The 14,078-nt window shown below is 35.6% G+C and overlaps 1 protein-coding gene across 1 annotated transcript in view; it reads right to left on the bottom strand.

Moving 5' to 3' along the window:
• The window catches only part of LRRC9 (leucine rich repeat containing 9), a gene marked incomplete at its 3' end in the record, with an annotated part of 95,248 nt that overhangs the window by 69,824 nt on the left and 11,346 nt on the right, over positions 1-14,078 (bottom strand). The window contains exons 8-12 of the mRNA XM_082617428.1: positions 12,453-12,649; positions 11,426-11,557; positions 4,191-4,367; positions 3,745-3,862; positions 37-169 (exon numbers count right to left, since the gene is read on the bottom strand). Of these exons, the coding sequence (XP_082473554.1) occupies positions 37-169; positions 3,745-3,862; positions 4,191-4,367; positions 11,426-11,557; positions 12,453-12,649 (757 nt within the window). The remainder of the gene's footprint in view (positions 1-36; positions 170-3,744; positions 3,863-4,190; positions 4,368-11,425; positions 11,558-12,452; positions 12,650-14,078) is intronic.

Below are 14,078 nucleotides of genomic sequence, written 5' to 3'. Positions count from 1 at the left end.
ACTTAAAAGTTCAGAAACACCGCATACTTGTATTACCATGTCTGCAGAGCTCATGCTCAAGAGAGTTTTTCTTCTCCTCCTTGTACTTTTGCTGTAGAAATTCAATTCTGGGACACTCACATATACTTAGGCTGTTAGCAAGAATAACAGCTTCTTTTCTGAGAGGGAGCTGTAAAGAAAAAACAAAGTATGAGTATTTTTACAAGATTGACAATACTTCAACTTTAGTAAGATGGTTTATCATTTTATGTTTATGTGTCTGTGCAAGGAAACTGCAGGTCAGACTCACTGAAAAGAAGTAGATAACCTTCAGGTGCAACTTCATTCTATAAAACCATTTATATATTTTAAATTTATATGCAAATAGATTTATGAAAAGTAATACAGAACAACATTTATTCCTGTAAAACCAGCCAGAGTCAAAACTGACCACTCAGCTCCTGGTGCAGGAGCTATAGTTTTGCATGTTTTCAAGGATACTCCACTAGCAACTGTGCAAATTCCAAAAAGAACATTCTGTGAGAAATTACACTGAAGATTCTTATTTAAATAAATAAATAGTCTAATAATTGGTCTAATAATCTACATTATTTTCCAGATACATCTCACTGTGCTAATGCATGGAAATTTTAGTTTGCCTTGTGATTAGAGTTATTTCTTTAAAAGTGTTTTATCAGAAATATTCATATTACTTGCTGTGAAAGCAGCTCTAAAAAACAAACAAAAATCTCTATTTTTAGCAGTAAAAAAAAAAAAAAAAAACTAGACCTAAGAGAGATTATATGATCTATCCAAGGACTGAAGCAGAAATTGCCAAAGTCATGACTTGGACTCAGGTCTACTCCTCCTTGTCACTATCTTGGAGTTTTGAAATTATTACTACCTTAATATTAGTAGCCAAATTATCTAAAATATATCTTTTATATAAATGCTGAATTGCCTGTTTTCTTATTGAAACCTGTTATTCAAAGAGATTTAGAAAAAAATACTAAAATGTGGCTCATCTGATCACAAATTCCACATTCTAGTAATTATAATCTCAGATTTCCCATGAACATCACTAAATATCCATGAGATAGAGGCTATGTGCATGGCTCTCTGCCTGGACCAGACACTGCCACACTAAGCCAAATCCTCCTTCTCAGCTGCTTACACAGCATATCTTTTTAATCAGATCCCGTCTCTTAAATGATGCAGAACATAAATATCAATCTTTACTCATTGTGTGCACAACATAACATAGAAATTTAGCTTATCTGATCTTTGTGCTACCCAGTGATTTTTCTAGCCAATTATGTTCCCCCATTTCTAAGATCTTAACAATGAGAGTAATTGATGGTGTGTGGAGAAAGAAGGGCAGAATAGTAAACTTTAACCTTCTGGTATTTTCTTGTTTAGAGGCAAGATGGGGAAAGAAAAGGAGACAAAGATGGGACAATCAGAAAAATGTGAGGATAACAATAGTGTATGGATGCTAAAGGTGAGTTTCAAAATGGAAAGAGCAATCAAAAGTATCAAATGTTTCAGCAATAACCTGCCTCCTTAGCACAGAAGGCTGCGTGTCAGTCTCATAATCAAATGTTTCAGCAATAATGGTGAATTTAATAAAAAATTTTCTATGTGCCAGGAACTGGTCTAAGAACTTTTTTGGTAAATTTTAATAATATATTTTATTTAATCTAATATTTCACAAATATTATCATTTTAATATGTAATCAATATAAGAAATTATAGTCTTTTTTCTGTACTAAGTCTTCAAAAACTAGTATTATATGTCTTAAACTTTTAGCACACCTTAATTCTGACCAGTCACATTTCAAATGCTCAGTAGCCACATGTGGGTGGTGGCTACCATATTGGACAGAGCAGTGTAGAGCGCTACTGGAAGGATTAGAGATATTGTATCTCCTTTAGGAGATGCAGGGGATAAAGTGCTAGCACAGTGTCTGGCAGGCAGAAAACACACAGAAATAGCCCCATCCTTCCTCTACCCTTTGTGCCCATGATGGTTCAGAGTTCTCTGATCTGACCCTGAGCACTTCACTCGCTTTCCTCAATTCTTCACCTACTTCCTACTTCTCTTCCAGAAAGTACAGTGAGGGCACTCTTACTATACCACCCTGCTGAAGCCACCATCATCTCTGGCCTGAGCTGCTGTAGGACCTCCCCCGTATAGTGCCCCTGTCCTTGCTTCTACTCCCTCCAATTTATTCTCCACCAAGAGGTTGGAAAGCTTTATTGGTGATTTTTTTTATTGTGGTAAAAAAAAACACATAAGGTTAAAAGCTACCATTTTTTAACCATTTTAAAGTGTACAATTCATTGGCATTAAGTACATTCACGATGTTGTACAACCATCACCACTATCCATTTCCAGAACGTCATCCCAAATTGAACCTGTATACTCATTAAACAATAACTCTCTGTCCCTCTATCCTCCCCATCCCCTGGTAACCTCTACTTTCTGTCTCTACCAATTTGCCTATTCTAGATATCTTATGTAAGTGGAATCATACAGTATTTGTCCCTTTGTGTCTGGCTTCTTTTACTTAACATAATGTTTTCAAGGTTCATCCATGTTGTAGCATGTATCAGAATTTGATTTCTTCTTATGACTGAATAATATTCTCTTGTATGTATATACCACATTTTATTTATCCATTCATTTGTAAATGGACATTTGGGTTGCTTCTACTTTTTGGCTATTGTGAATAATGATGCTATGAACAAGTATCCAAGAACCTTTTTGCACATATCTCACTAAATCCTAACCATTCTGTTAAGAAGATACTATTATTAACTTCACTTTACAGAATGGATGAAACAGGCAGAGAGGTGAAGTCACCCAGCTGGTGAGTAGGAAAGCAGGATTCAAATGCAGCAATACTTTGATTTTATGCGTACCATGATGAGAAAAGGATTAGGATACACTGCTCTATACCAGTGTGCTACAGCTGCCTCGTCAAATGGGTGGAGGACCGAGAAAAGTTGATTGGATATTTTGGAGCTCAGGAGTGACCAAGGATATAGCAATATCAGTATCAAGGTGGGGAAAATGAAGTAGAGAATAAAGAAATGGTGGCAGTAAAAGTAAAGAGAAAAATAGGATGATAGAAAGCACAGCAGTGTTAACTGAATTAATTTTTTCAAGATGGAGAAGACCTTGGAGAGTTTAAAACAGATTAAAGAAGTGGATTTCAAAATCATCCACAAAAGGATCACAATATAAAATATAAGATGCCTAGAAAGATTAAATAGATAATCATGAAGATAAAGTAATTCATGATTCAACCAACTGTAGATTGAAAATATTTTAAAAAAAGAATTCTGGAAAGTTCCCAAAAGCAAAACTTTAATTTGCCCTGCTTCCACAAATATTTACATAGAATTTACATTGTACTTACAACTATTTACACAGCATTTACATTGTATTAGGTATTACAAGTAATCTAGAGATGATTTAAAGTATACAGAAGGATATGCATAGGTTATATGCCAATAGTATGCCATTTAATATAAAGGACTTGAGCATCCTTGGATTTCAGTATTTGTGGGAGGTCCTGGAACCAATCCCCCTCGGATACTGAGGGATTGTACTTTCCATGATGGCACTAAGCTTTTTGTGAAACAGTATAAGTTTGCTCTAACATGAATGAAAGCACTGAGAATCAAACCACGCTTAATCAGTGGCAAAGTTTTATTCATTAGGAAGAAAGCATTATTCTGAATGATATTTTATGCTACCTTGCTCGTTTCACTGTCTTTGAATCCTTTTTCAAGTATTTGTAGCAGATGTTTTTTCTTCACTGTAACTTCAGGATCAAAAACATAAAAAAGGCATTCCAGCATCTGTCGATAGCTCCTTAAGAATAATTAAGACAAAAAAAGTTTTAGAATTGATTTCAGAAAAGCCTAGCTGTAGATTAGTGACCATATGCCTTGCCCAGGATATTTCCCATTTACGCTGGATGTTCCAGTGTCATTATTAAACTTCCACTCCTCCTCAGTCTCAAAAAGAGCTCCAATGTGGATAAACTATGAGGTCATCCTAGTCAAGGAAGATGCATGAGAAGGAACTATTTACTGACAAGGATATTTTCAATATTGTAAACTTTTAAAACAGAAAGACTTTCTTTTACAAAATAAAATCAGACTTGTAAAAATGTTCCTTATGGAAGTTAACTTCTTACTCTGAATCATGCATATCTTCATTGTCCAAAAACTTTTGGAATTTCTCTTCAAATTTTAGTCTCAGAATACGGTTGTTAACCTTGATGACACGTTTTACTTTCACTCCTGTAATACCATATGTTCTGAAGTCCCATGTACAAAAACGTGATAGAATTAATTCATAGCAGGAATTAAACCTATATGGGAATACAAAATATATGCAAAGAAAAGAGATTTTCCTTAAAAGGTTGAGAGCCAAAGTTACATATGAAGAAAGTAATAGCTAATATTTTCTTTTTTGGCTAAAGATAAATGGTCATATAGTATAGCTCTGATTTGGTTCTTATTCAATCAGTAAAAGAGGCGCTAAACTTTGAAACATAAAATAAGAGCTCTTTTATTAATTATTATATATTTGTTCTGACTAAAAGATATGGAGCAATCCTCCTTTATTGAAACACTTCCTTTTTTGGCTTCAGTGAAACTACATGCTTCTGGCTTTCATCTTACTGGCTGCTCTTTCATGTTTTTCTTTACTGCTTCTCTTTCCTCTGACAGACTTCTAAATGTTGGATTGCCCCAGGAATCAGTCTTTGGCTCTCCTCTTGTTTCCATAAACTCTATCCCTAGGTCATTTCACCTGGTCCTTTGGGAATACATATTTTAAATATATTATTTATATATATATAAATACATATATATTTATTATACTAGTAAATTCCAACATTTTATTTTCAGGCTTTACCCTTACCCCACTTAGCTGGATATACCCACACTTGAACATCCAACTACCTGTGTGCTATGTTCACTTGTATATGTAATAGGCCTCTCAAATTTAACACACCTGCCTTTAAACCTGCTCCTCCTCAGTGTTTTCCACCTCAGTATATGGCAACATCACCTAACTGGTAGCTTAGGTTAAAATCCCGGAATAAACCTTGCCTCCTCTCTTCCTCACCAATATCCAAGTCTTCAGCAAGTCTGTTTGACTCTACATCTAAAATACATCCTGAATATGACCCTATTTAATCATTACCGCTGCTATTTTCCTAGTTAAAATCACCATCATCTCTTAGTTGGGCTATTGCAATAACTTCATAACTAGGGATATAGAAGTGAAAGAGGCAGGGTCCCTGCTCTCATGGATCCTATCTTCCAAGGGAGTTGGACAAAAAAATAAACAAGACATAAAAAAAATCTAAACTGGTAAGTGCTCTGAAGAAAGAGGCTTGGGGTAAGAGAGGCTTGGAGAGGCAGGGGATACTTAAGACAGGTCTTGGGTAAGACGTTCAGAGAAGATATTTGAGCTAAGAATTGAAGGAGAAGTAGGGGCCTGCTGTGTGAAGATCTCAGGAAAATGTACACAATGCTCATTGGCTCTCTGCTGCCCTTGCCTGGCCATGCTCACAGTAATAATTCTGGCACTGTCTTAAAGTAGCACAGAATTTAGATTAATTTGAAATTTAAGGGGGGGGGGTCAACTGTATGGTGACAGATGGAAACTAAATATTTGGTGGTGAGCACACTGTAATGTATACAAAAGTAGAAGTATAATGTTGTACACATGAAACATATAACGTTATAAACCAATGTTACCTTAAAAATAAAAAATAAATTTGAAAAAAATGGATCAGTTTGAAAAGGAAGTTAAGTGCTCCTATATGGGGTACATCTGCCTTTGAATGAGATGACTGGTCCTCACTGGGAGGGCCTGAGCATGGGTGTGGGCTAAGATCACAAAGGTAAGCTTCCTGATGGGTTGTCTCTTCCTAAGACTAACATCTGAGCTCCTAATTTAGAGCATTCGCCTTTCTCACTAGCAAAGACTGAACCAGTGCAGCTAGGAACTGCCCAGTTACTCTTCCCCGAGAGTTGAAAAGTGAGCTGCCCAAACCAAACTAATCCCAGAGGAGCTCGCAGTCTGGTACAGGAGACAGATAGAAATAGTGCTGCAATCCAGCATAATGCTGCTAACTAGTTCAAAGGGAAATAGGGATTTCAGAGGGAATGCAGTGGGAAACCTACAGTGTCATATATAGGGGGATCATTTCCTGGGTGGGCCTAAATTAGTCCAAGTCACCCCTAAACAACATGTCCTGGAACCACTGAAACTCATTATTACTTGCACTCTAATTGTTATTATTATCATTATTATTGTGCTCTGATAGAAACTAGTGCTATAGGCGTTTTATGTAGATAAGGTTTTTGTTATAAAGTAACAAAAGGGTAATCGAGAATTGCCCTTGAGAGTAATCAAGAATAGATGGAAGTGATGAATGGACAGTTCCCTGCTTCTAGCCTGGTCTCCCAGGAATGCAAGAACCAGGAATGGCACAGGAAACTCCAAGTAGTATGATCCTTTCATAGAGCTTTTCTTTGGGAATTAAGCAGCTGATCCCTTCCTCATATGGAATTCCTAGAGCCCTGGAGATAGGGAACCCTGGTGCTGAGAGGACAAGGGCTCTGTGCTACCTGGGGTCACAGAAGTAAAGCAATTAATTCAATCACCTGGCCACACCATGGATGAGAAAACATCATTCAGAGGCTGCAGTACTGCTGGAGGAGGGAGAACAGACCTATGCTGATAGAGAAGTACTGAGACTTACAATATTATCAGTATGTCACGGAGGATGATAACTTCTCACAGCATTGCTGAATATGTGCTACATGCAACTGGGTAGCATGTCATTACTGGTCTGATGTATACACATTTTAGTCTGAACCTGAAATAATGACTCTCTAGGACTTTGTATAAAATAATATTGAAATCTGCTACACCTTTCTTTCAAAGAGTCTGATAGATTTAAGGGCAAAATTCAAACTACCCAGCCCAGCCTGCAAGACCCTTAATGATCAGGCCCTTGTCATGTGGAACTACTGAGTTCTCCAAACATATTATACTATTTCCACACCCTTTCACATGCTGTTTCCTCTGCCTGCAAAGTCCTTCCTCTAATTCTTCGTGTAGTTAACTTCTATCGGTCCTTCAAAACTCAGATCAAAGCATCTCCCTCAAGTGCCCCCACTTCCAGAATACTTTCTCTAACTCACCACTCTGCTTTGATCTTCGCACAGTTGCCCCCTCCTACATTCTCCATGTGTACAGTCATCCCAGAACTTATTACTATTTCATTACCATAGTCTTCTACAGCAGATTGTAGGCTTGATTAGAGAGGGAACTATATCTTATTTGACTTTTATCACTAGCACCTAGCATAGAATGTGACTTATGGTAGAAGCTCAGTGGATGAATGCTGAGCAAGTGAACAAAGTAGAAAAGACTCAAAGATTAAAAAGATGCAGTCTCTATCTTCACCGAGTTTATAAACCAATAAAGTGAAGAAGTAATAGGACAAGTACAAGCAAAATTATAATAGAGTATAAGATAGGAGAGATAAAACTCAGTGCTATGAAGATTCAAAAAGAAGAAGAAGAAATGACTATAGCTCATGGAGATGACAAGAAAATTCCTCACAAAGGAATGGCTTTTGATGTCATCCTTGAAGATAAAGTAAGTTTTGACAGGCAATGATAGAGCCAGGGCCTGGGATGCGAGGCATTCCGGGTGAAGGACGTAGAACAAAGAAAACCACTTATGTGATGGTGTACCAGGTATATTCCAAGAGCAGTGAGGCATGCACAGTTCAGCTGACTCTGAAAGGGTTTGAAAAGGGGTTAGGGTAGTTTGGAGACTATACAGTGAAGGACATTGAATGTCAGGGTGAAGAGTTAGAATGTAATTTGGAAGATAACAGGTTGCTACAGGAGGCTTTTGTTTTGTTTTTAACAGAGTGCTCTTGGCATAGGAAGGGACTGGCTGTATGTAGCAATAGTCTAAGAGGAAGGTTATGACGGCCCATGTGCGGGAGATTTTGGTTACAAAGAAGGAGAGAACGAATGCAAGAGACATTATGGAGAGAACCTGTGGGTCTTAGGCTGATTGGATATGGAGACTGAGGAAGAGAATGGAGTCAAGTATGGCTTCAGTGTTTGTTGTGCCTCTATGACTAAGAGGGTGGTAGTGCTACAAACAGGAATGGAGGAGTCGGAAGGAAGGGGTGGTTTGTGGGCAGGAAGAGGAAAACAAAAGTAAAAAGATTAAGAACTAAATATTTCTACATCACCTTGTCTAATCCTAACAGTAACCTTTTGTGATAGTTTTTTATTTTCTCATTTTACAGATGACATTCAGATGAGTTAAATAACTGTTTTAAGACTATGCAGATAGAGTTTGAACCTAGGCTTTCTGACTCTAACCCCACTGTCTATTTTTTGCTTTACAGCTGAGTTCCCTTTTAAATGTGTTGAGTTTGCCTTGCCAGTTGGACATTTGGCTAGAAATGTCTAATAGGTAGAAATTCAGGACTGGAGTAAAGGAGAGAGATTGTAACTTGAAGTAATTTTTGAAAGTGCAGGAGTAGAAGAGACTGTCAAGGGAGAGTGTAAAAAGAAAATAGGAAATGTCTAACTACAAGAAAAAAAAGAGAGAGAGGTGAAGTCACACGGAAGGAATGGCTAACAGCAACAAGATCTGCAGAGGTTAGGAGAGTGAGGGCCCCTCATGTCACTGGGTGCCCTCACTCATTCAGTAAGACCTGAATGTGTGAGCATCCACAGTGGTGATATACACATTGACTAAGATATTCAGTTACACAGAGAGATGCCTACAAACATTCATAAATAACCAAATGATGCACCCATTTAGCAAATGTAGAATGCACATGGTTTTAAATGGCTGGAGCTTAATAAAATTTATTAAAATCACTTCAAAATCCTAAACAAGCATTTAATAAATACTGTTAACTGACTTGCTGACTTAAACCATATCAAAAACAAATATAAAACAGTATAAAACAAAAAGTCTGAGTTTCTGTAGCTCCCTAAAACAGTACAGCATGAAATGTTTATATATAAAAAGCTAGATTAATTACTGAAAGTTATTTTATAGACAAAAGTGAACCTACTGAGTATCTATATATTGATATGGAGACTTCAATTAGTTATCTATTGAGTTATGAATCCAGCCAGCCCTATGCTAGATGTAATGACTTATAAGGCACATCCTATCTGTCCCCAAGGAGCCCACAGAGCCACTTATATATTGTTTTGTGGTACTTTGAAGTTATTTCTTTAAATTGTAAATGCCATGTATCTATAAGCAGGTTAAAAAAGCTTCTCAAGCACAAGGACAGCATCTTTGATGCATTGGAGTCCCCATCTGATAAATGTTGATAAATGTTGTCTGATGTCAATAGATAACTCAGTTGGCAATACAGAGGTAAATAATATGATCTATAATGAAAATGCTGTAGTGGCAACAATCTACTCAACAGGCAAGTCTCTGTAAAATCAGGACTTTTTTAAACTGAAAAATAAATCTCTTCAATTTCGTAAAAGAAATGAAGCTAAGAAATATTCAACGATATACAATTAGAAATCTGCAATGCTCTTTTACTATAAACATAGGCTTTTCTGATAGAAAACCTTTATGTTTTAGTTCTAGCTCTACTCCAGTACTTTTTATTTAAATGCTAAATATTGGCCTTAAAAATATTAAAGAAAAGTCAGTGTTTAAATTATAAAATGACCAGATATGTACCACACAGAGCAATTTAAAACACTTTAATAGTTATTTCCTAATATACATAAATGATCAGAGCTAAGGTAGCCAAGCTTGTAGTATGCTAAAAGTAACAAACAGTCCTTGAAATTCTGCCAACATGTATTTGATTTTCTCCTTAAAATGGATCAAGGTTATTTTTATTAAAACCAAGTAAACAATTATTAATGCTTATTAAAATCCACCAAAGCTATCTAAATTACTATCAGGCTGACACAGTTACCTAAATGGCTTTTCAGTTATTTTGCTTTTACATTTTTTCCCACTAATGTACTTGTTTTATAAAGAGCTTACTTTGCGATAAGTTAAAAAGAAACAAATAATAAAAAACAATTCTGCTTAGGTTGAGTGAATACAAATGAAAGACTGAAGAATTATGCATACATCCTGCAGAGAGACACCATTCAATTCTTAACACTTGAAAAATCAAGGCCTCTACTTGTTTACATGGGAACTGGGATGAATACCTTTTATATCTTTGTACATAAAAATCAAATATTGTGGTTAAGCAACAGTGATAACTGTTGGGCAAATGGATCTACTGATACAAAAGAAAGTATTGTAAAAGATCCTTTTGTCCCTTGGGCAGAGTGTCTTAGACTTTTCCACCAAGGGTACACCCAAGGCCCTTCAGAAGCTTTTAGTCACAGAGGTGAGTTAGAGCCACATCTAATAGAATCAGGGGGCTTGGCTTAAAGTAATGGATAACAGTCACACATTTTTCTTTCTAAAAGGTTATTGTAAGTTTTGTATTTTACTTCACAAAAATCAGTGTTTGTTTCAACACTGACTGTGCATCCTCTGGGGTGATATATCAAGTCCATTCTATAGCTTTACATGTTTCCTTGTTCACGGGCTTCTCAATTTTGAGAAAGTAACTGCAGAAATATGAAAGTTATGATATTTTTGTGCCAAGGCTCTCTTTTTTTAGGATCATTTTTTGGGTTGTACCCTCTAGTTGAAGCAACACAACCACTTCCTTGTGTCTACCAGTAGGCCTTGATTCTGAAGTGTGGATGCCTTTTTCCTGTTTCCATTTTGGGTGGCTTTGCCATTTTTGTCCAAATGGGCTTTTCTCCCGAATTCTTGGTTTTTAAGTGTCTGCCTTATTTTAATTCATAAAGTCTATGTGCACCCTGGCTCTATCTAGCTCTAGACAACTGGTTTCACTTTGATCATGGACCCCCAGGAAATTTACTAGGCAGCCTCCTCCAGTGTTTGCAACTTGTTGTTGCCAATCCTGCTTTGCCACGCCTTCCCTATTCTAGCCTCTCACCCAGTATTCAGAATCCAGGGCTATATTCAGTCCAGAAATAAACCGTATAAACATACATAAAATTAATTCTTGACCATAAGCTTTTCTAAATTATATTCTGCTCTTGGGCTAAGGAAAATTAAGTAAAGAGCAAAGAAATACTATTAGGATGTTTTCAAGTTAGCTCATGGCAATAGTATAAACAGAGAAATGTATATATGGTAAAGTAGGTAACTGCCAGTTTTCCGTGGATGAATACTCTATATGGAAAGTGTTTTGAAATGGGACATTTTAAGATTTTTCTAAGCTGATATTTTGGTTGATGATCCTAAGCACTTAAAATTAGTTTTAAAGCTATAACTAAATATCAAAAGATTTACCAGTCATCAGATCGAGTGCCTTCTTCAAAGTGGATGTTTCCCACAGTCTCCAACTCAATTAACAAAAATGGGATTAATAAACTATGACTTTTCTTCTTTTGTTTTACTTCAATACGATAAATTCCTTCAATTCTATTTAAGAAAAAAATTAAGTTATTAAAATGATCTAAAAATCACAACATTAAAATTCATGATAGTTTCTTCTAAGCTGATGTTAAAATATAAGGCTTTCATCAATGAATAAAGAAAGCTTGGTGCTAACAGTTAAACCAAGTAAAAGACATTCTGTTTTTGGCAATTAAAATCACCTCAAATTTTGTTAACCTCAGAGTAAGTGAAGGTTAGAAGACTCTCCTGGCTCCACCATTTATGATTCTCAGATCTTAGACAAGTCACAACATTTTTCTGCTGCAACTTCTTAGAAAATGACAAGATTGATAGTACCTACACCTGAATAGGCTTTTTTGAGGATTATAGGCAAAATATATGTAAAGCTCTTAGCCAAGAGCTTGGCACAGAGTAAGAACTCAATAAATATTTGTTATTATTTTGTTACTATTTATTATTACAGGGCAAACTAACTTATCCACTTAGTGCCTTAGTAAATTTTAAAAAAAATTCACAGTACTTACTAAGTCTTCTTGCTTTATGTTTCTAGTTGATACTCAACCTGAGTTTCTTTCTACATGATTCCAGACAACTTTTGTATGTGCTTTCTGCACCAGTAGCAGCTAACATTAAAAAAAGTAATGTTTTTAATTTGCAGACACTAGAGTCATGATGTGACAAGAAGCCACTCAGGGGAAGTCCAGTGTTCCTAGTAAAGTATTGCTTCTGTAAAAAACTATATGCTAACTTTGAACCAATGATGCCTACCTCTACTAAGAACTGGACTGGAAAAACATGTCATGTTTTACTTCATACTTCATACTCTCCTGAAGGAGAGAATTGAGCTCGACCAGTGGCCCAGAACATTCTTTTCCCTCATGTTTCAAATTTGAACAACTAGATAATTCATTCAACATACTCATCTAGTTTTTTGTTCCAGAATGTTACCCTTTCATTCAAGGCATTTAGTTTGGTCACTATCTTCTGCTGAAGACTTGGTTCTTCTGTGACAGTTTCACCGTTTTTTGATTTTTCAAGCTCAGTTACTTTATGGTTACTGGATCTATCATTGTGCCCTTTGCCAGATCCTCTGAGTTCAGTCAGTTCCTGTTCCAACTGTTGAAATCAATGTGCCAGAGAGCAAAATCGTTCAGTGGAATCTATTAAATATTTAGTTAAATTAACAAAGTAGCAATCTAGATAATAAATAAGCCAAACTTCATAAAAACATGGCAAGCATGTGATTATAACTTTAGTACAAGTTTGGTCAACCAATTTCTCTTGACCAAGTGAAAGCCAATATTAAATACTTCAGACATGGCAGTTCTCTCAATTGAAAATAAGAAAAGCAAAGAAATAAATTTTAAAATATTATTGATGAGTTAGCTTCTAATAAAGCCAAAGTAAAATGATAAGAAATGCTGGTTTTGGAACAAAGAGAATAAACTTGAAATAATGTGACTTTTATCACTCCTACTTTTCAATTTTTCAACTACTTCGGTATTCTGGGAAACAACATAAAAATACACACAAGCATGGGTATAGGGGTGCACATTTTTCTCTTTGCCTCAGTCTCCTATACGGCTCAGCACAGCAATGTCTTTATTTAAAATTTTGATATTTGTGATCTTTTCTTGTTGTTCATAATGGACTTTTTTTGCATTCATTTGTATTTTAAAGAAATATTATAATAGGGACTTCCCTGGTGGTGCATTGGTTAAGACTCCATGCTCCCAATGCAGGGGGCCTGGGTTTAATCCCTGGTCAGGGAACTAGATCCCACATGCATGCCGCAACTAAGAGTTCACATGCCACAAATAAGGAGCCCACATGCCACAACTAAGACTGGTGCAACCAAATAAATTTAAATAAATAAATAAATATTTTAAAAATATATATTATAATAAAGTGTATGATTTATCTTAATTATGGAGGTTTTAGACCTTCCCTTAAACTTTGGGCTCAGGGTGAGTGCCTCATTTGCCTTACCCTAACCCCAGCACCATAAAATTGATTTCAAGATAAATTGTACTGTACACAGAGAAGTGCATACAAACAGAAATTTGCTAAGTATCTGTACTCCTTTCTCTATAATGGCTACATACAGCTGTTAAAAAAAAATGAAGTAAGCGTATTTTATAAAAATACCTATAGTTTATATAATCTATAACTATTATTTTTCACATATTAATACATCCATTTGCACATAAAAATGGCAGATATAAAATGATTTCCATATACTGGTTCTCCTGTGATTTTTTTATTCAAATAAATAAATTATGTTAATGTTTTAAGAATACCTTTCTGATTATAATATGAATTTAAACCTGTTCATTTCAGAAAGAGTACTAAATATATTTTTAAAACTTGATTTTTAATGGCTACATACCATTCAATCTTAAGAATGAGTAATTCTGCCTTTCTTTTTAAACATTTAGGTAGTTTCCAATTTTTTGTTGTTATTAATAGTACAGTGATGAATATTCTCATATAAATATTTATCCAAATCTTTAAATAGAGTGCTAGAAGTAGATTTACTGGGTCA

This window comes from Mesoplodon mirus, assembly GCF_964341445.2.
Source record: "Mesoplodon mirus genome assembly, chromosome: 4".
Classification (NCBI taxonomy): domain Eukaryota; kingdom Metazoa; phylum Chordata; class Mammalia; order Artiodactyla; family Ziphiidae; genus Mesoplodon; species Mesoplodon mirus.
The sequence above is the reverse complement of the archived record's forward strand: the minus strand, read 5'-3'. Positions and strand labels throughout refer to the sequence as shown.